Source organism: Equus quagga, chromosome 6 (genome assembly GCF_021613505.1).
Source record: "Equus quagga isolate Etosha38 chromosome 6, UCLA_HA_Equagga_1.0, whole genome shotgun sequence".
In the NCBI taxonomy this organism is placed as follows: Eukaryota; Metazoa; Chordata; class Mammalia; order Perissodactyla; family Equidae; genus Equus; species Equus quagga.
The window spans coordinates 79,737,065-79,758,860 of record NC_060272.1 but is presented as its reverse complement, the minus strand read 5'-3'; the positions used below and the strand labels follow the sequence as shown (position 1 = coordinate 79,758,860).

At 36.7% G+C, this 21,796-nt stretch overlaps 1 protein-coding gene across 1 annotated transcript in view; it reads right to left on the bottom strand.

Moving 5' to 3' along the window:
• Window positions 1-21,796, bottom strand: part of MICU2 (mitochondrial calcium uptake 2) — a 132,498-nt gene that overhangs the window by 98,158 nt on the left and 12,544 nt on the right. Inside the window, exon 2 of the mRNA XM_046664499.1 lies at window positions 6,622-6,766. Within this exon, the coding sequence (XP_046520455.1) occupies window positions 6,622-6,766 (145 nt within the window). The remainder of the gene's footprint in view (window positions 1-6,621; window positions 6,767-21,796) is intronic.

The following is a 21,796-nucleotide window of genomic DNA, read 5'->3' as shown; positions in this document are numbered from 1 at the left end:
GTGTAGACAACATCTTGTTCACCAAGCAAAGACTAATTACCATCTATCACCATAAACATATGCCCTATAACCCCTTTTGTCCTCCTCCCTACCCTCTTCCCGTCTGGTAATCACCAATCTAATCTCAGTATCCATGTGTGTGTTTGTTGTAGTTGTTTTTTTTATCTTTTACTTATGAGTGAAACCATATGGTACCTGACTTTCTCCATCTGACTTATTTTGCTTAGCATAATACCCTCAAGGTCTACCAATGTTGTTGTAGTAGCAACATTTCCTCTTTTTTTCTGGCGGAGTAGTATTCCATTGTATATATATACACTGTCGTCTTTATCCATTAATCCACTGATGGACACTTAGGTTGTTTCCAAGTCTTGGCCATTGTGAAAAATGCTGCAATGAACATGGGGTCCACACACCTTTACACATTTTTTTTGTGTGTTCTTTAGATAAATACCCAGAAGTGGAATAGGTGGATCATATGGTAGCTCTATTCTTAAATTTTTGAGGAGTCTCCATACTGTTTCCATAGTGGCTGCATCAGTTTACATTTCCACAAGCACTGTATGAGAGTTCCCTTTTCCCCACATCCTCTCCAACATCTACTATTTCTTGTCTTGTTAACAGAAGCCATTCTGACAGGTGTGAGGTGATATATCATTGTAGTTTTCATTTGCATTTCCCTAATAATTAGTGATGTTGCACATCTTTTCATGTGCCTATTTGCCATCTGTATATCTTCTTTGAAAAAATGTCTCTTCAGATGTCATGCCCACTTTTTAATTGGGTTGTTTGCTTCTTTGTTGTTGAGACGTATGAGTTCTTTATATATTTTGGGTATTAACCCCTTATCACATATGTAGTTTACAAATATCTTCTCCCAATTGTTAGGCTGTCTTTTCATTTTGTTGATGGTTTCCTTTGCTGTGTGGAAGCTTTTTAGCTCAGTGTAGTCCCATTTGTTTATTTTTTCTTTTGTTTCCCTTGCCTGGTGAGACATGATATTTGAAAAGATGTTGCCAAGACCGATGTTGAAGAGCATACCCTCTATGCTTTTTTCTAGAAGTTTTATAGTTTCAGGCCTTACATTCAAGTCTTTAATCCATTTTGCATTAATTTTTGTGTACAGTGTAAGATAACAGTCTACTTTCATCCTTTTGCACATGGCTGTCCAGCTTTCCCAACACCATTTATTGAACAGACTTTCCTTTCTCCATTGTATGTTCTTGGCTCCCTTGTCGAACATTAGCTGTCCATAGGTGTGTGAGTTTATTTCTGGTCTCTTGATTCTGTGCCATTGATCTGTGTGTCTATTTTTGTGCCAGTACCATGCTGTTTTGACTACTATAGCTTTGTAGTATATTTTGAAATCAGGGAGTGTGATACCTCCAGCTTTGTTCTTTTTGATTAGGATTGCTTTCGCTACTCGGAGTCTTTGGTTGTTCCATATAAATGTTAGGATTCAATGTTCTATTTTTGTGAAAAATGTAGTTGGGACTTTGATAGGGACTGCACTGAATCTGTAGATTGCTTTAGGAAGTATGGACATTTTAACTATGCTAATTCTTCCAATCCAGGAGCATAGAATATCATTCCATTTCTTTGTGTCTTCTTCAATTTCTTTCAACAACATTTTAATAGTTTTCGGTATCCAGGTTTTACACCACTTCGGTTAAATTTATTCCTAGGTATTTTATTCTTTTTGTTCCAATTGTAAATGGGACTGTATTCTTAATTTCTCTTTCTGCTATTTCGTTGTTAGTGTACAGAAACACAACTGATTTTTGTATGTTGATTTTGTATCCTGTATCTTTATTCATTTATTAGTTCTAATTATTTTTTGGTGGAGTTTTTAGGGTTTTCTAAATATAAAATTGTGTCATCTGCAAATGATGACAGTTTTACTTCTTCCTTTCCAATTTGAATAGCTTTTATTTCTTTTTCTTGCCTAACTGCTCTGGCTAGGACTTCCAGTACTATGCTGAATAAGACTGGTGAAGTGGGCATCCTTGTCCTAATCCTGTTATCAGAGGGATAGCTTTTAGTTTTCCACCATTGAATATGATGCTAGTTGGTGGTGTGTCACAAATGGCCTTTATTATGTTGAGGTACTTTCCTTCTATACCCATTTTCTTCAGAATTTTTACCATAAATGGATGCTGCATCTTGTCAATGGTTTCACTGCATCTATTGAGATGATCACGTGATTTGTATTCTTCATTTTGTTAATGTGGAGTATCACATTGATTGATTTGTGGATGTTGAACCATCCCTGCATCCCTGGAATAAATCCCACTTGATCATGGTGTATGATCTCTTTAATGTTTTGTTCGATTTGCCAGTATTTTGTTGAAGATTTCTGCATCTATGCTCATCAGTGATATCGGCCTATGATTTTCTTTTTTTGTGTTGCCCTTGTCTGGTTTCGGTATGAGGGTAATATTGGCCTCATGGAATGAGTTAGGAAGCTTCCCTGCCTCCCAAATTTTTTGGAAGACCTTGAGAAGGACAGGTATTAAGTCTTCTTTAATTTTCGGTAGAATTCACCAGGGAAGCCATCTGGTCTGGGACTTCCATTTTTTGGAAGGTTTCTGATTACTGTTTTGATCTCCATACTGGAGATTGTTGATTTGGTTTTGGAAAGTTCATGATTCTAAGAATTTATCCATTTCTTCTAGATTATCCAATTTGTTGCCATACAGCTTTTTGTAGTATTCTCTTATAATCCTTTGTATTTTTGAGGTGTCCATTGTAATTTCTCTTTCATTTCTGATTTTATTTGAGCTTTCTCCCTTTTTTCTTAGTAAGTGTAGCTAAAGGTTTGTCAATTTTGTCTGTCTTTTCAAAGAACCAGCTCTTAGTTTGACTTTTTCTCGTTTTTTTAGTCTCTATTTCTTTTGTTTCTGCTCTGATTTTTATTATTTCCTTCCTTCTACTGATTTTGGGCTTGGTCTGTTCTTCTTCTTTTTTTAGTGGTTTCCGTAAAGTTTGCAATATACATTTACAAGTAATCTAAGTTCACTTTCAAATGACACCATCCCGCTTCATGGGCAGTGCAAGTAACTTAAGAGTATTCCCAATTCCTCCAACCTGTTCCTTTTAACATTGCTATCATGCATTATTTCACTTATCTATAAGCTATGATCATCCAGTATGTTATTGCTATTATTATTTTTATTATTTTGAATAAACTGTTATGTTAGATCTGTTAAGAATTAAGAAAAATAAGTGATTTTATCTTCATTTATTCCATTTCCAACTTTTACTTTCTTCATGTAGATGTGAGTTTTTGATCTGTATCATTTTCCTTCTCTCAGAAGAACTTAACATTTTTTGGAAAGCAGGTGTACTGATGGCAAATTCCCTTAGTTTTTGTTTGTCTGAGAAATTCTTTATTCCTCCTTCACTTTTAAAGGATAATTTCACTGGATACAGAATTATAGGTTGGTGAATTTTTTCTCAAAATTTTAAATATTTTACCCTTCTCTCCTCAAGATTGCATGGTTTCTAAAGAGAAGTATAATGTAATTCTTATCCTTGTTTCTCTATAGGTAAGGTTTTTTTAATGTTGTTTTGTTAAATTGAGATATAATTGACATACAACGTTATTATAGGTAAGATTTTTTTTCCTCCTCTGGCTTCGTTCAAGATTGTCTTTGATTTTCTGCAGTTTAAATATGATATATCTAGGTGTAGATTTTTTGGTATTTATTCTGCTTGGAATTCTCTGAGCTTTCTGAATCAGTGGTTTGGTGTTGCTAATTTTGGGAAATTCTGAGCCATTGGTACTGTAAATACTTCTTCTGTTCTTTCTTCTCCTTCTCATAGTGGCATTATGTCCCTGGTACTCTTTTTGAATTGCCCCACAGTTTTGGAGATTGTGGTTTTTTCCAGTCTCTTTTCTTTTTAGTTTGGGAAGTTTCTATTAACATATCTTCAATCTCACTGCTATTTCCTTGGCCCAGGACATTACTCTGATGAGTCTATCAAAGGCATTCTTCATTTCTGTTATACTGTTTTTTATTTATAGCATTTCCTTTTGACTCTAAGAGTCTCCCTATCTCTGCCTACATTACTCATCTGTTATTATACGTTGTGCACAATTTCTGTTAGAGCCCTTAGTATATAAATCAGTTACTTTAAATTTTCGGTCTGATAAGTGCAAAATCTTTGCTGTATTTGAACTGGTTCTGATGCTTGCTTTGTCTCTTAACTGTGCTTTTTGCCTTTTAGTATGCCATTTGATTTTTTTTGCTGAGAGCCAGATATGATGTACTGAGTAAATGCTACTGAGGTAGACAGGTCTTTAGTGTGAGGTCCTATGTTCATCTGGCTAGCATCAAGCTACATTTACTGCATGCTGTAGTTGTAGGTGTCAGAGGCTAAAATTCCTCTGGCGTCCTTGTTTTTGTCTTCCGTTTTGTTTTCATTTCCCTAGAAACTTCTTACATAAGGTCTGAAAGCTGCAGTTCTTTCAGCTATATTCCCCTGTTATACAGGAGCCCTACTGATGTGTGGTGAGCTGTGGGTAGAGGGGAAGTATTCTATAATCTTATGATTAGGTCTCAGCCTGTTAGTGAGCCTGTCTCCCTGGGTTGTGATCTTCACAAGTACTTTTAGTTTTTTGGGTTTTCTTGTTTTTCCCTCTTAAGTGAGACCGAAAGGCTAGAGGTGGCTGAAGTTGGGTATTTCCATTCCTCCAGGTTGGTTAGACTGTGGTAAAACACCAATGGGTTAGACTTTGGTAAAACAGTTTCCTTTCTCAGCAAGCCTTTGTTAAGGAGAACAGAATGCTCTAGAAGTATTTCAAAATGGTTGCTTTTCTCCTGCCCCTGAGGGAAGGAGAGAATTTTTCTGATCTTCACTGTGAGAACTTGGTGGGGCTCCTCCAGGTAAAATTCATAAAAGTATATGGGCCCCTCACGGCTGGGTCTTCACAAGTTTTTCTCTCTCAAGTCAGTTTGTGTTCAGATTCTAAGAATTAGCCAATTATTCTTTAAATATTTCTACCAGATGTTGGCTCCAGTGGTGGTATCTGGGCACCAGTGGCGATTTCTGGACAGTTTCCGCTCCAAGGAGGCTCTACTTCTCCGCATCTGCCTGTCTCCAGTACAGCCTGTGTGCCCTGTGGTCTCAATTCACTGATGGAGCTAAGAAAAGCTGCTGACTTTTAGTTCTTCAGCTTTTTTCTTGCCACGAGGATGGGAGTAACAATGTCCAAGTTCTTTACATGTTGAAGAGGCTAAACCACTTTAAAAAAAAATCTTTTAGTATTTCCCCATGATCTACTTAGACAAATTTTCGAGGAGTGAACTTATTGCATTCAAAGTGAGTAAATATTTTTAAGGTTTTTGATGCATTCTGCCAAGCTTTCCTCCAAAGAAGCTGTACCAAAACAATTTAAATATATTTTACCACCTTATTTTCTTGCTTGTAAACCTTCATTGCTTCCTCATCATTCAAGATGAAGTCCACCCATTGCCACCAAATGTCTCTAGTGGTTGCATAGGGTCACTGAAATCCTCTGTACAATCTGGCCCTTATTTGTTTTTCAATTTGATCTCTCACTATTCCCCAATGCAATCCTTTGGTTCTAGTGATTGGTGAACTTACTGTCCCTAGAACACGCCATTATCATTCATTTTGTTCTTGTTCAAGTCGTCCCTTAATATTAATAATGCCTTCCCAAGACTTCTCAGTCTTTTTCAACTCAATCTACACTTCTTACTGCTCATCTTGCCCTAGCCCATTTCACCCATTTCATATACATTCATGCACTGCATAATGACGTTTCCATAAACAACAGCCTGTGTATATGATGGTGGTCCCATAAGATTAGTACCATAAAGAGTAGGTGTGTAGTACACTATACTATGTAGGTTTAAGTACAATCTATGATGTTCACACACTGATGAAATTGCCTAACACATTTCTCAGAATACATCCCTGTCGTTAAGCAATGCATGACAATACAGCTATTGATAAGACAGTACTTCCAGCACACTTTGAAAGGTATCAGGAAGCCAAGAAGTTTTCATAGAACACTTCTGCAAAATAGGGCACAGAGGATAGGACTGTATCTAGTTTATTCAAAGTAAAAAGGGACTAGTTTGGGTAATAAAACTAAGAATTTCTGATATCACTTGGAATAACTAAGAGTTGACAGTTTACGAAATAAAATTATGTAAGCACAGCTTTTGGATTTTTGCTTCTCATTCTATTTTTTCAGGGCTTTTTAATCAATGGCATCATGACTACATTATATGGCCCTCCTAACTGATCCAATTTAGTTTCTTTTTTTTGACCCAATTTAAAACATCATAACACTGAAAACTAACACCCTGGATAAATTATTCTATTAATAACATATTTAGTGACATTTAAAAATTTACCTGTTTTTCTTTAGAAAACCCCATATACATAACAACTATTTCTCAGATAAATACATATAAAAGTTTTAACTACACTCATGTCACAAGGACTGAAAAGTCTAAATAATAAGTAAATGCAAGGTACAAAGAATGATGATAATTAAAATGAAGAAAAGTTGTTACCAATTCTCAAAAATAGGTTTTTCAGCCCTAATGTTTGATTTTTTTTAAACTTAGAAAACAAAAAACTCACGTTCCATTTGCTCAAACATTACTGAAAAGAGGAAGTCCCGTGGTGTCATATAATATTCTCCTTCATATTCCAGTGAAGAAAACTGCATGAAGCGCTGTTTACGAAGAGACAATTTCCCCATCATCTCACCATAGTCAACATTTTTCTAAAAGGAAAAGAAATTGCAATTTAAGATTTTTTCAGTACGATTTCCCAAGTTAGCTACTTCAAGAATAATGTTTAAAGAGTAATTTTAGCATTTAGGTCTAACAATCTTCAAACTTTTAAATCATTCATTTAACAAATATTTACTGAGTGCCTAATATGCACTGTTTTAGGCACTGAATAAGACTAACTTGAGGGAACTTACATTCCAGAATGGGAGAAGGACAATTAAGGAATAAAAGTATAAAAGTAAGACAGTGAGAAGTGCCACAAAGAAATATAAAGTAGGAGAAGAAAGTGATAAAGAGTAATATTTTAGACAGGATAATCGAGGAAAGCCTTTCTAAGGAGGTGACATTTAAAGAGATTAAATGAAGTGCAGCTAGTGAGCCATGGGGCTCTCTGGAGGAAGAACACTCTAAGCAAGAGGTAAAGTGAGAACAAAGACTACGAGATGGGAATAAGCTTGGTGTGTTCAAGGAACAGCATGGCAGAAGATCAGATCAGAGAGAGAGGTAGGCAACAAACAGAGCACGTAAAGTTGTGTTTTCATAAAGACAGCATACATCATATCTGCAAAATAGTTCTGCTTTCAGAAATACATTCACACTGTGAGTGAAGAACACGAACAAGAATAGGTAAAATACTGTTAGTGTAAGAGTTCGTATCTCAGACAGTGGGACCTAGATCTTGATTCAAATGCTGATAGAGATAATATCGAAATCTTTATTGTTAGACTTCCGTTGAGCACTTACTATGTGCTAGGCACTGTATTAATTAAATACTTTACATGGATTACTTAGTTAATCCTCACAATAACTGAAAAATAGACACCACCGTAGATATGGAAACTGTAAAGTAAATGGCAGAGCCAGGATAAAAAACCAGGGGTGTCTGACTCAAAGTATTTCAATATTTAACTACCACACTATTCTCCTACCCATGGCTGGGCACTGTGTCCTAGGTAGAGTGGAAGATGACATGCCACTTGACACAGATACCAAGGTCAATATAGTAATCTTGACACAGAATGTGAGTATTATCTGTGAAATTCAACAGCACACTCTCACCCTGGTTTGCTTTCCTTAAGGCACTGCTCTAACTTGGACCACAACATCGTTCCTGGACACACCACCCCCTTTTCACACTTACTACTGACCCTATTATTTACCCTGACACACAAATGATGTTCACTGACTAGAACTGAAATGGGGAAAAGTACAAATTCCAGTTGTTTAAACCTCTCCAAAGTCATCAGCAGCTCCTTTTTGGCTGATCTCAGTTCTCTGACTAGTGTTAATTCTCCCTCCTTAATTGGACAGTTGGTTTCCCTGAGCAGTTAGTTTTCGACCACTTTTGTGTTCTGCACAGAGCCTATTAGAATACTGGACACACATACACAGAATGCTCAGTAATACTGCAGTGATCTGTACTCCTATCTTCTCTAGAACTTGTCTATTCACGTCTTTCTTTTTCTTCTTCCTTAAATTATCACTATAAAAACAACTCAAGGGGCATGTTTTAATTACATGAGTCCATACGCTTATCCTAGTAATCAGAAAAATAAATTTTATTAATATTTTCTGAAAATTTTATACATGAGGCAGACATATATGTGTGTGTGTGAATGTATCAATATCTATAGGCAGTAACAGATATATTATCAGTTTATTTAACATACTATCTGTAGAAAAATAGTGGTAAACAAGACAAACATTAATTCCTACCAGAATGTGCTGAGGGCTTTGGCAGGGAATTTATAGAAAGTAACTGGATGGGATAGGGAAGGGAGGATAAGAGTCTTCTCAGTAAACGTCACAGCATGAGTCCCAGATATAAGACAGAATACAGTTTATTAGAAGAAATGAAAGAAGCAGAACATGGCCATATTCATTATTAGCTTAGAGAATAGTTATATTTATCATACTAATGTAAATATATAGTCTATTAAGAGATTAACGGGGACCAGCACTGTGGCTTAGTGGTTAAGTTCAGCACACTTCTCCTCAGCCATGCTGTGATGGCAACCCACACACAAAATAGAGGAAGACTGGCACAGAACACAGGGTTAATTTTCCTCAAGCCAAAAAAAAAAAAAAAGAGGAAGATTGGCAAGGGATTTTAACTCAGGGCAAATCTTCCTCAGCAAAAAAAAAAAAAAAAAAAGATTAACGAAGTAAATAATCTATAAAGAAATACAGTATATTTCCAAATCCTTGGCTCTTTTACACTTCCTAAGATCTAAGTTGCTCATGATTGGTTAAAAACGCCTTTTACCGGGTGCAGCCTGGTGCCACAGCAGTTACGTTTGCATGTCCTGCTTTGGTGGCCCAGGGTTCACCAGTTCAGATCCTGGGTGTGGACCCATGCACCGCTTGTGAAGCCATGCTGTGGCAGGCATCACATATATAAAGTAGAGGAAGATGGGCATGGATGTTAGCTCAGGGCCAGTCTCCCTTAGCAAAAAGAGAAGGACTGGCAGCAGATGTTAGCTCAGGGCTAATCTTCCTCAAAAAAAAAAAAAAAAGAAAGAAAGAAAGAAAAAAATGTTTCTACCAACAACTTAATCCTTTTTGTATAAATAAATACATTCTTCTTTCCAAACTTGGTCCTAACTTACATGGAAAACGACCAAGAAGTAAAAACACAAACCTCCCACTCTCTTACAGCAAGAAATGAAACTATTTTCAAAGAATTCTATTTTTTCTTCTAGGAGATTTAGACCTTAAAAATTTCCCTCTCTCATGGTTACTGTTTTCTATATGCCTGTATGTGCACTTGCATAAGCATACATTTCTGAAGAGTCTTGAGAAGAATCAATTATTCTGGGATGTGCCATTTTAAATAATGATTGATTGGGTTGCCATCCCTTCCAGTTTTACAATTTTGTTTAAATAGTCTCCTCAGTAAAGGAGAAACGGTAGAAGTGGTGAAACTAAAGCTCCCTTTTATGGGTTGATTTCTTCTGAGCTTGAAGCTGGCACATAAATTGTAGACCATAAATTTAGAAAGTCATTCACAAACAAATGACCTCCAAACGTGTCATACCATCATGACTCTCTTTACCAGTAGATGGTGTGGTATAAGACCGTTTTAACAATCCTTCTACCAGCATCCTCACAATTCAACCTGGTATTGTGGCCTTTCATTCCTATTCCACTATCCTCAAATCTTTCAACTCCCATCATCAGCACTAATAATGTCTTTCCTTTTTCTACTCCTTTCTACTACCTCTCACACTGCTTGCCGAGTACACAGCTATCATTTGGAAGTCATCACCACTGTAGACTCTAATCCTACCATTTCCCCTATGGAAGACACAGTGGAAGCCCCCAAGTCACAATCTCTTAGTACTAGAGTCTCTCCCTTCATCCTAACCATACACACCCCCATCCCCAACAAGTAAATATTTAACTGAGCACCTACTAATTTGAGGACACTCTAGGAAGAGACAGAAGACATGAATCAAGGGGCAATAGTACAGTCATAAATAACAAAAATAGTAACGTTACTTACACATGTAGTATATGCAAGGCAAGGTGCTAACATCTTTACATACACGGTCTCACTCAATGTTCACAATACCTCTAATAGTGGACATCATTTTTATCATCCTTATTTTACAAAAGAAGAAACCAAGGCTTGTCAAGTTTAACCAGATTGCCTAGATTAACACAGCAAGTAAATTATTAGCAGAGGTAGGATGACAACAATCCCAGTCTCAACCACTATCCTATACTAGCTCCACTAAGAATTATATAAATTAGGAACATAGAGAAAAGAGTGAGGGTAATGACAGTTGATGAAGTTTTCATAAAAAGAGTGGGATTTAAGCTAGGCTCTAGAGAATAACAAAGAGAACTGGAATTAGGGCTAAGTGTTGCCTATTTCCTAAGTCATATGCATTATTTCCCTTATTCAATCAAATTTAAAGTAAGTAGGATATTCTGAATATGTTTCTTTGCTACAACAAAATATACACTGAAGAAAAAAAAGTATTGTTCTGAAATTGCCAGAATCTTTCTTTTTTAAGATTGGCACCTGCGCTAACATCTGTTGCGAATCTTTTTTTTCCTCTTCTTCTTCTCCCCAAAGCCCTCTGGTACATAGCTGTCTGTTCTAGTTGTGAGTGCCTCTGGTTATGCCATATTGGACACCACCTCAACATAACCTGATGAGCAGCGCCATGTCCACACCCAGGATCCAAACCAGCAAAAACCTGGGCCAGCCAAGTGGAGCGCGCGAACTTAACTACTTCGCCAGGGGGCCGGCCCCCCAGAACCTTTCTAATTCCAAGTTGACGAGCCAACAAATCAGTTTTATTCAGATCACCTTTATCATACAATAGTTGAAGTTTTAAAAGTACATTTTAAAGGACCACTTGTATAATCAATGTGAACTATATATTTATGCTTGCTTCATAAAATTTGGAAGATTAATTTGCTGTTTTTAATCTTTTATTTATCTGTACGGTTTATTCTTGCCTTACTTCATTTGTACAACCATTATGATCAAATCTCAGACTTACTAGATGCATTTAATTGTCAAGAATTAACAATTCTCCCTCCCCCACTCTTTCTTTCATCTGTGTGCTTTTCCTGCTCACGTGTGCATGCCCTCTTCTTTTCACGTGTTCCTTTCCCTTCCTTCCTTCCCTCACATGCCAGGTGGCTTTTTCTGTTGTTACTTCTGTTTTTATACTCCTTGAACTAACCATATTGTTGTGAGTACTCCTTTCTCTTATCTCTACTGTCTCTTTCTCACTTTGGCATATATGTGGCACATCTGTGGTAGGCTGGGCTTGGTAAACTGAGCTAAGGCAAAGACAATGGCTTGTAGACTTCGGTAAGTGCAGTTAGAATATCAGTTTGGATGGAGAGGAGGAGGAGGAACAACAAAGGTCAAAATATTAAAGTTTTGTCTGAGAGTAACCACACAAGGGCAAACGCCTAGCTTAGTCCTGTCACATATCAGGCAGTGAAAAATTTCACTAATTCATTCTCAAACATTTAAGAACTTGCTATGTGTCATTGTTCTGCGGGTAAATAAATGGATACTATGAGGTCTCCATCTTCAAGGAGCTTACAAAAGGGAGTGCTGAATAGCAAAGAAATAATTAAGAGCACTGGCTCTGAGGTCAGCCTGGGATTCAGATTCCAGTTCTGTCATTTACTACATATGCGATCTTGGACCAGTTACCTCTCTGCACCTCAGCTGACTCACAAAAAATAACAAAACTGGAATCAAATTACCTCGATTTAAATCCCAGCTCTGTCACTTAACCAGGTTACATTATCTTTCTCCTTCAGTTAACTAATCTGTAACTACTTCAAAGGGTCTTTAAAAAAAAGAGCATTCAATGAAATGATACACATAAAGCCCTTACTATAATGCCCAGCACAGACTAAGTGCTATAGAAGGTTAGTTATTACGAACATCATAATTTCAGCAAATGCTCTAACAGAAACATACAAAAAAATTCTATGAGAAGGCAGTGAGGATCAGTTAACTGCCTTGTTAATTGGAAGATTTAAGAAAGACATTACAGGGCAGGAGATATTTGAACTGAATCCCAAAGGCTGAGCAGGAGTTTGCCAAAACAAGGAACAACAGTAGAGCAAGCTGTACAACAGTCAGTTCTGAGATTTGGACAGCTAGATCCACGATATAGAGGGTCTTTGGAGTATACAACAAAAATGGACAGAAGAGGAGAAAAGCAGACATACTACACTAGAAAGACAATTGTGGATACAGACATTTTCTTTTGTTAATTTATACAAGAGCCACCATATATGTAAGACATTGGAACCTAATAAGGCCAATTCTATAGGATACCTTGTACCATGATTCAGCACTTACTCTTAATCTACTACCAATCCAATAAATTTGGTTATTTAGTTTCAAAATCCCAGCATATAAAAAACATTAAATTATAAATGCTGGAGTCAAGTACTAACAGCAGAAGGAAGATCTAATAGCCTGACAGTGAGATAGGAGAGAAAAATAATACACAACAGACCTGGCTGCAATAGTCTAGACCAATCAATGCTATCCCGACCAATTACTAGCCTCTAGGTCTATTTATAATGATGATCTTCAGTCACTAAGGAGATGCTAACTATGTAGGGAATATTCTGTTAAAAATCTAGGAAATCATATAACGTCGTTTAACTGTTTTAAATGTAAATCTTGCATAAAAAAAGATGTTTCATTGCTTACAAGGATAATTTCAGTTGTCTGGAAGATTCACTTACATGGCACAACTCACACTCCAATGATGCTGTATAAATTCAGCATTACTGTCTGATTTACTATATATCCAAAGCACTTTGCAGAATGTATGTTATAAAAAAATACCAGGGCTATGTTTATATAAACTGAAAATGATTAGAACTGTGAATAAAAACAGAATGTCTTTCAGAAAAATACTAGTAGACATAGTTTGGGTTTGTCATAAATACTATTACATGTAAAATAAAATTAGACCACAGGATACAAATCTTTTTGTCTTTTCAATATTGTTAACATACACTTTTAAAAGAACTCACCACTAGTGTACTCTTAGTCATAATGAGGTATCCATTATAAGAAAAGCATCTATACAAATAACAATTCAGTACACTGACACACAGGTTTGCACATTTCAGGACGTCAAGAGAAACGTGACTGTTATCTCCTAAATCAATTCCTTTCAAAGATAAAAAGTATCATAAGGCAAATCATAATTTTAAGTCATTTGTTTAGGATATCAATTCCAGTATAAATGTTGCTATCCATGTCTGAAATCCTTCTAAGTATCAAGGGCTGTTTCAAGGCTATGGGGAGGATATCCGCACTGGAGGAAGTTGGAATCTCCAGATATTAGAGAATCTGTTGCATAAACCAAGTTTTCTTTTTTCCTTTGGATTTTTGGTTTTTACTCTCAATCTATATACAATAATCCATTTGAAAATAAAATCTTGGAAGGTCTTTTCTCCACGCTAGTTTCTGTCAAAAAAAAAAAAAGGTATAATATACCATCCTGAGAGTTAACTCAATAAAATCAAAGGGTCATTAAAAAAAAAAAACCCTAGCAATTGATGAGGAAGGAGTAAGTAAAAGTTCTTAAAACCTCCCTCCCACAACATGCGAAAAAAACAAAACTAAAACCAGAAAGAAGTAAGCACAACCATCTGATGCCAGCTTCCAACCTCCCACTTTACACTTGTTCCTGGAAGGATCTGCTGCATACTGATAATTTGGACCAAACTATAAGACAACACTACGATTGAAATCTAGTTTCTTCTTCCAGACAGAGGAGTGCTGTGTAATGGAACGAGAGGATAAAATTCTGAAATACCTCCTTGATTAGGGCCACCATGTACAGGTGTGTATACTGCACAACTCTAAGGAACACCATCGACATTGTAATCATCATACAATTGTCCAGCAGATGGCTATAAACTGCACTGAGGAAGGGGTATCTTTTTCTAATCTGCATGAAGGTACCATATGTGTGCAAGGGTAATGCTGTCACTGATACCTTCCAATTCATGGGGATTGTGCAGGCCAGAGAAAAATACAGAATGTCACACTGGAAACTCCTATTGCTCACTGCATTCACTAAAGGCTCAACACTTGCCATATTCTCCTCCCGTGTCCTGTCCAAGTTGGGACTAGCACCAGCAAGTTATGGCTTGGTTGGGCAGAGGAATACTGCACTGATGAGCACACTAACTTAAAACCTATGAACTAGGTATGAGGGCATTTCTCTAAAGAGGCAGGCACCACAAAATGGGGGAACAAAGTGAAAATCAAAGGCCAGCCCATGGGATGGGATAAACCCCAACTTCGCAGAACAGGGAAACTTTCAGAGTAGATCTAGGACACAGACCTGTTCCCAACTACAGTAGTCCACAGCCCAGCTCTTTCTCAAATCCCTCAGGCAGCTGAATGATTGAACAGTTGATATAAACTACTAACACCTTGTTCTTTAGCTAATATTCTAATGCAAAGATAAAAAGAATGCTTAGATCAAGATAGAAATAAGTCAAGGATATATATTCACATTATTTTTGGCAAATAACATGTTTGGCTAGAATGTCTGTTTAACACCTAACGTTGTGCCCAGGCAAATTCTGTGGGAAAAATGAAGGCAAGAGCAATAGGAAACAATTAACAATGAAAATCACGTTCTCAAAGAAAATAGAAAAAAATGATAGAAAACAAAAGAGGCAACAGATATATCATCAGAGAGCATAGATAAGATGTAAGATGACAGAAATATTCGAAAAGAAAGCTGGTTTAGCTAAATAAAAGAAACAGAGGAGAAAAACACCATTATAAAACAAACTTTAAGAAGCAGCAAAGATGAGAATCAACATTGCAGAAAATATATGGACTATCTGAGAGGGCAAAAAGTCTCATAGAAGGCAGAAGAAAAGCACAAAGAAAAGCAATTAAGGAAAAGAATATCCACATGCAGGACAGACACCAAAGATTCAACATGTGTATAACTACTGTGCTTCAGGAAGAGAAAGAGCAAATCAAACATCCATTTCAAAAATACGGTGGAAAAAAAACTTTACTGAAATGAACCAAGACTTGAACGTGCTACTCTATTTGCCACTGCCCTATGCGTATGTACTCTAGGTCTGAATAATCCTAGAAAACCTCAGGGGAGACTGGTCAATTTTAGTCTCTTTCAGAAAATCTAAATAAGGTGGACATTAGAAAATCTAAATGAGGTTAGAACCGTGATGCCCTTATTGCTGGATTTAACCTCTTAAAGGCTGTTCTCTAAGGAGTTAATACAAAAAAAATGACACAGTAAATGAGTAGATGTGATTTATTTCTAAGATTATTCTTAAAAGACACGCATCACCCTTATATACTATTTGGGGAAATGAAAGCAGTATAAGGGAGATAACACATTCAAGGTATTCAGCTTGAAATGCTGGAGAGGATTTTTCTGCCCCTCCTCACCCCAAATAGTTGATTGCAGTTCAAGAGAACTATTCCAGTAGGAATGGACTAAACAATATTATTCTTAACCCTGACCTGAATAATGAGATTTCATAAGATACTTTTACAAAATCTACTCTGTTGGCCAATGTATACAATTACACATAAATAACCAATGCACTGGCATGAGGCAAGCAGCTGCCTGAGGAACTGACTCCTCTGGAGGAAAAGAGTATGGAATGCAGTGGTAGAGATCAAAGAGCTGCTTAGGGCCTGTTGGTTATGTTACTCTAAACCTACTCGGAGACTGAATTGAGACTCTTGGTAGGCGGAAAGTGATGGGAGTGGGGATAAATTCCTCCTATTACCACAACAATTTGCTTCTTAAACCTGCATCTAAAGCTAAATATATGGAAAGGAAGGGCAGAAGAAATACTGGGATTTGGGGCGATACTGAACATGTGAGAGTCATCCACATGGTTCTGGTTATATATAAAATGCTCCATGGATTTCAAGGATTACTTGTAATGCAGTAAAAAATGTGACAAAGGAATTAAGAGCAATGAGTGATGTGAACTGGATAAAAGAGATCTTTGAAAGCTGATGACTTCTGTTAAAACATTTCACTAGTTTATTGCCTTTAAAGCAACAGGTGCTTCACCATTCTGTCTCTACTTTTTATCCATGAAGTGACAAACTGTAAAAAGTTCTGTGTTCTTTGTTGAACATTCTTTGGTCTCTACGTTTCTCAGGAAGAAAGTGGGAAAAGAAAGGACCTTCCTTACAATGCTTTCAATATGTCCAATATATACACATTGCATTAGACAAAATTTACTAAAACCTTATTCATTTGGGGCCTTTATTTTGGAATTTGTAATAGTCTGGATAAAATGTAATTGCTTTGATGTCTTTGAACTTTCTGTGGTATAACTGAAAGACATCTTTTCTCCTTAAACAAAACTTTACAATTGGAAATTTTCAGTCATTAGAACTTTTCTACTTTGTTGTTAATCAGGGAGATTTTATTGTACGTTGAAACAGACTACTGCCAGACCAAATGAACAATATTCACTGCATAAGCCATGCTTCATGATAAATTCTACAAAATAACAGAATATTAGCCAAGGAGACAAAAGTCATTTCTGGGAAACCTGGAAGCTCTGGAAACTACTCTCTCTGGCTTCTGATTACTGTTTCATCTAGTGATGGCCTAGTCTAGACTTGTTTCCAGGGACTGGAAGGAGGCTAGTGTGGCTTTTCTAACATGAGCATGGTAAAAAGAAATGGCATATGCTTATACATGTTAATTTTTAAAAAATCATAGAATTCTGTCTGGGGAAGAGTAGCTACTGTCAAGAGATGCTGATGAGTAAAGAAATACACATCCTCTCTTCCAGTAACTGCTTTTTCTTTCCTGATCAGATCACTGAGCAGAATACTCATTTTCCCTTCCATCATAATTACCTTTCAGGAAGGACATGATAACTACATAAATTTTTGTTTATGCTCTAAACAAAAAATTTAAATTAGGTTTCAAGTGACTGAGGAAAAAACAAAAAGACTAGAGCCTTAACTTAAAAATCTCAATACCCTCCTAAAGTTTCATCAATGTCATTCATTGCAACCATATTTAAGTAATGTTTTTCTTAACAAATGATTAAGTTACTTTAGCTTATTTCCCTACACAGGAGAAGGTAAATACTACTTTGTGAACTCTTTCTACAATTATTCAACATCAACTTTTTTAATAAACATTATGTGCCTCCTACCACCAAGCACTGCACAGAGATAAAATGACAAATGAAGAGGCACTCCCCTCTCTAGTGGGGAGGCATAACAGAAGGTGGCTAAGCACTAGAAAGAAGTATGAAAAGAGCAACTAGCAAACATGTACGTCTCACAATGATAAATTTCAAACTGATAATTATTTTTCCAATGTTATCTATCAACCATAACATTTTGACTTCTTACTTTGCAAAATGAGATACACATCAGACTAACAATGTTTCAAGATTATGTAACTAAATTTAAATAGAAAACTAGTAACTGGTCTGTTATCAGTAAATTTATCTGGATTATGACCTCTCTTCTTCGGGCAGCTGAGAAACACAGCAAAGCAGTAATAAGGAACCTTCTGTGATGGAAGCTGTGAGCTAATTTCTGGAACCTTACACACTCTTGCAGAAAGGTCTCCTAGCAACTGAGAACTTCAAGTAAGCCTGGGGAAAGGGCTGCTATCAGAGGGCTGAGTCATAAACAGAGGCCACCACTGGGGATAACACATTTAGGATATTGTATCCCACAACATATGACACAGAGTGGAGCAAAGAAGGGATGGATTAAAGGATTCCTCTCTCCTTCCTCCCATCCCTTCTTGGGGAACAGCTGCAGTCTGTAGCTGCACAAGTATTTTGCAGTTCCGGACTGCAGAAGGCAAGTGATTTATTCATAAATATTTTGCACTGCTTTCCTCCCATGCTCCCACATTCTGTGTGATCTACTCGGACTTCCATATCCCCAATCCCCAGCAAGATTTTCCCTCTATATGCTTCCTCAGTTTACAGGAAACTCGTGGTGAGGATGGCTCTTTAAAGCTTGTGGCTGAATACTGATGGTAGTTTGCCTTTCTACCACCAAGTCCCTTAAGCCCCACACCCTAATCCAACACAACATTTGGTCTAGGACTGGAATTATTATTAAAAAATGGCAACATATTGCTTGCATACAAACAAATTTTATCCAAAACAAAAATAAAAGAATTTTTTAAAAAACCTTCAGAAAGTCTAATGAAGGGGCAGATTTGCAATTTCTCATTAAAAATGAAAATTATATTACTATTTAAAAATTCTACTGATACTATTATTTTTTATGAATTAGTCTTTGTACAAAACAGATATTATACTAACTTAAAGTATCAACCTTAGTTCTGTTCATTGCTAAAGTGATTTTCCTAAACCTGACCTGGTCTGCTGGTGTATCCTTAGCCTTCCTCTGAGGAGCTTCAAAAAACCTTTACTAGATACCTTTCCAGAGACGGATTACATACTCACGATGCTTCAGAAAGCAAAGTATGTCATATAGTTAGTTGGGTTTTGCCCCTTTGTTCATTTGGCTAACTTACTTGTTAAGAATTAATTCCAGCAGTTACCTCCTCCAGGGGTCCTTCCCAGAGTACCCATTTGGGGTTAAGTATCCTCTTGGTATGAGCTACAGAACCCTGAGTAAACTTTTATGAAAGCCCCAACGACTCTGTACTGGAACTGTCTGTGCCCCACTACAATGAATTCCTCAAGAACAGAAAGTATCTTTTTTCTCTGTAACCCCAGAGCCTATTACATGGTTATTATGGTTAAATGGTTAAAAAAAAGTGTGCCAGGAATAAATGGATCTTTATGAATGGGAATCAAGTCCAAATTTAAAGTGTGATCTTAAAAAACTAATTTATAAATAGATTTCAGTTGGGGCTGGCCCGGTGATGCAGCCGTTAAGTTTGCACGTTCCACTCTGGCGGCCTGGGTTCACAGGTTCAGATTACGGTGCAGACCTATGCATCACTTATCAAGCCATGTGTGGCAGGCGTCCCACATGAAAAATGGAGGAAGATGGGCATGGCTGTTAGCTCAGGGCCAATCTTCCTCAGCAAAAAGAGGAGGATTGGCGGCAGTTGTTAGCTCAGGGCTAATCTTCCTCAAAAAAAAGAAGAAAATTCTGTCCTTGAATCAATATGCAAAAGTTTGTTTTTTGGTGCTTATATATTTTAAATGCTAGTAATAGTTTATTAAAATATTTTTAGATAGCTAGGTATGTACTCCGCCATGTGCAACTGCACTAAAGAAGTATGTACACAAATAGAAATAAAGGCCTTCTGTTTCCTTTTGTTATAACCACAAACTACTGCACACTGTTAATTACTTTAGATTTAAAAAATGCCTTCATAACAAAAGAGGTAAAGCCATTAATAGGTGGTGGCAGTGTTAACTGTACCAAAGGATACTGTCTTATTTTTTTGCTTATTGTAGAGATCATGGAATCTCAGAGGCAGAATGCTCTGAAACTGGACTACACCAGCTGCTTCACACTCTCTTTCTACAAATCTGAATAAACAATCTAAGGGGTTTCATGCTTAACCCATGTTTGGCTTAGGGTTTAAGGGATTTCTTCAGCGTTAGCTTGGAGTTCACTGACATAACTTAATACAATGTCTAAGATAAAATTTTGCTATTAAAATGTATTTGTAGAACATGAGCAGGGATGAGCCAGACATTTTACCAAGCATTGGCAAAATAGGTAAAGTTTACCAGCAAAGGTACTAAGATGCATGCCATTTGTGTTTCTCGATTTTATATATTAAATCACCAGTAAATAAATACATAGATTAGGCAATACAAAGACACAATACAAAAAGAAAAGTAATACACACATATGACTATATATTTTGGCAAATTATTTTTCAGGCAAAGTTCTGCTCTGTATTTGTGAAGTACAAACGTGGAACAAATCACTTAAGATCTGGCAAAGATTTGCCAAAATCTCCCTTTCTGTTTTTACCTTATTCTTTGGACATATTTCATGATAAGACAGCCATGCCCTCATCTAGTAATTTCTGAGGATACTTTAACAGTGAAGATTTTAAAAGATTCCATAATAGAATTTGCTATACAATGACTGAAAAAATCAAACATTGTTTTTTGTTTGGGTTTTTTTTTCACTTTAAGGTAGCCCCAAGCATAACTAAAGTAAACAAGTGCTAAATAAATAAGTGAAGAAGAATTTGCCACTCTACTACTTCGACGGCCCCTTCTACTAGTACTCACAGTCACTTCTCTCCCTCAACTCCTCCACCAACCTTCTGTGTCTTTTACAAGAGTTGGTGCCAAATGAGGAAACATGAGTTGCTACATCTTAACCTTTGAGCACAGGAAAGTAGTAGTATAAAACACCAGTGAATCATATACTAAGTTAGTAGAACTGTTAGCATTTGTTCAGGCAACAGTGAGGTCTGCACCAAATATGAAGTTCTTCGGGGTATATGTTAAAGAGAAATCTTTATCTTGACCCCTGAGAAGCTTAGTATCTTATGAGAAACAAAACCAGTGAAAACTTGCAGTTTATGACAAGTTGTTACAAACATACCTTAAGGGTGGGCATGGACAGATCTAGCACCTGGGTAAACCTGCCCTTTTAAAATTTATTTGGTGATTAACTCCTGTACTCTTTATAATCAAGAGAATAACCTTAGTTAAATCTTAGGAAGAGATCGGGGGAAAAAAAGAGGAACAGCTATTTGTAGGCTAGAATAGACAGAGTCCGAAGTTCTGAAACAATTCAGGCAACCCAACCTTCGAACTTGAATTGCTAGTGAAGTCCCAACGAGTAATGATGAATATTCAAAGACTTGGACGGACTGTGTCACTTTGTTTAGTGTAAAATTAGTTTCTAAATATTTATGGCTATTGTTTGGATACTCTTTTAACTTACAAATTTTTTAAACTTTATGTATGTAATATATATTATTACCAGTATTAATAATATTCCTGTGAATTTATAGCTAGACTCCTTATAGGTCGACTCCTGAGAACGTGAATAGCCCAACTCACTTTCAGGATATAGAGTAAAGAGAACAACCTTGAAGAAGCTCCCTTGGACAATGGATGTTTATGATTTACGGAGAGGGATATGATACTAGACAAAGGCTTCTGTTCCGTTTATAACGCTGTAAACAGGATAAGCCAGTGCCAGAGGGCTAACAGAATGTACATTGGGCTAGAAAAGAGAATGTGGAGAGTCACAACAGAAGTGAAGAATGGGTGAAAGGGAAGATTAAATACCATAAAGTAAAGGTAAATATCACAAATTATCTGATCGGAGGGGAATATCATCCAAAGGCTAGGAGTAATGCAGTGACATGATCAAAGCAGGGAACTGGAAGATAGTTTTAGATATAACATTTGAAACATTTCATAATGTGAAGAAAGATGATTATTAAGAAGCTCGAAGGGACAAGGGATGTAACCTAAAAATTTAAAGCAGAGGCCCTTAACCTCACACTACGTGGTCATACTTCCTGGTGTACGTAACTCCCTGAAAT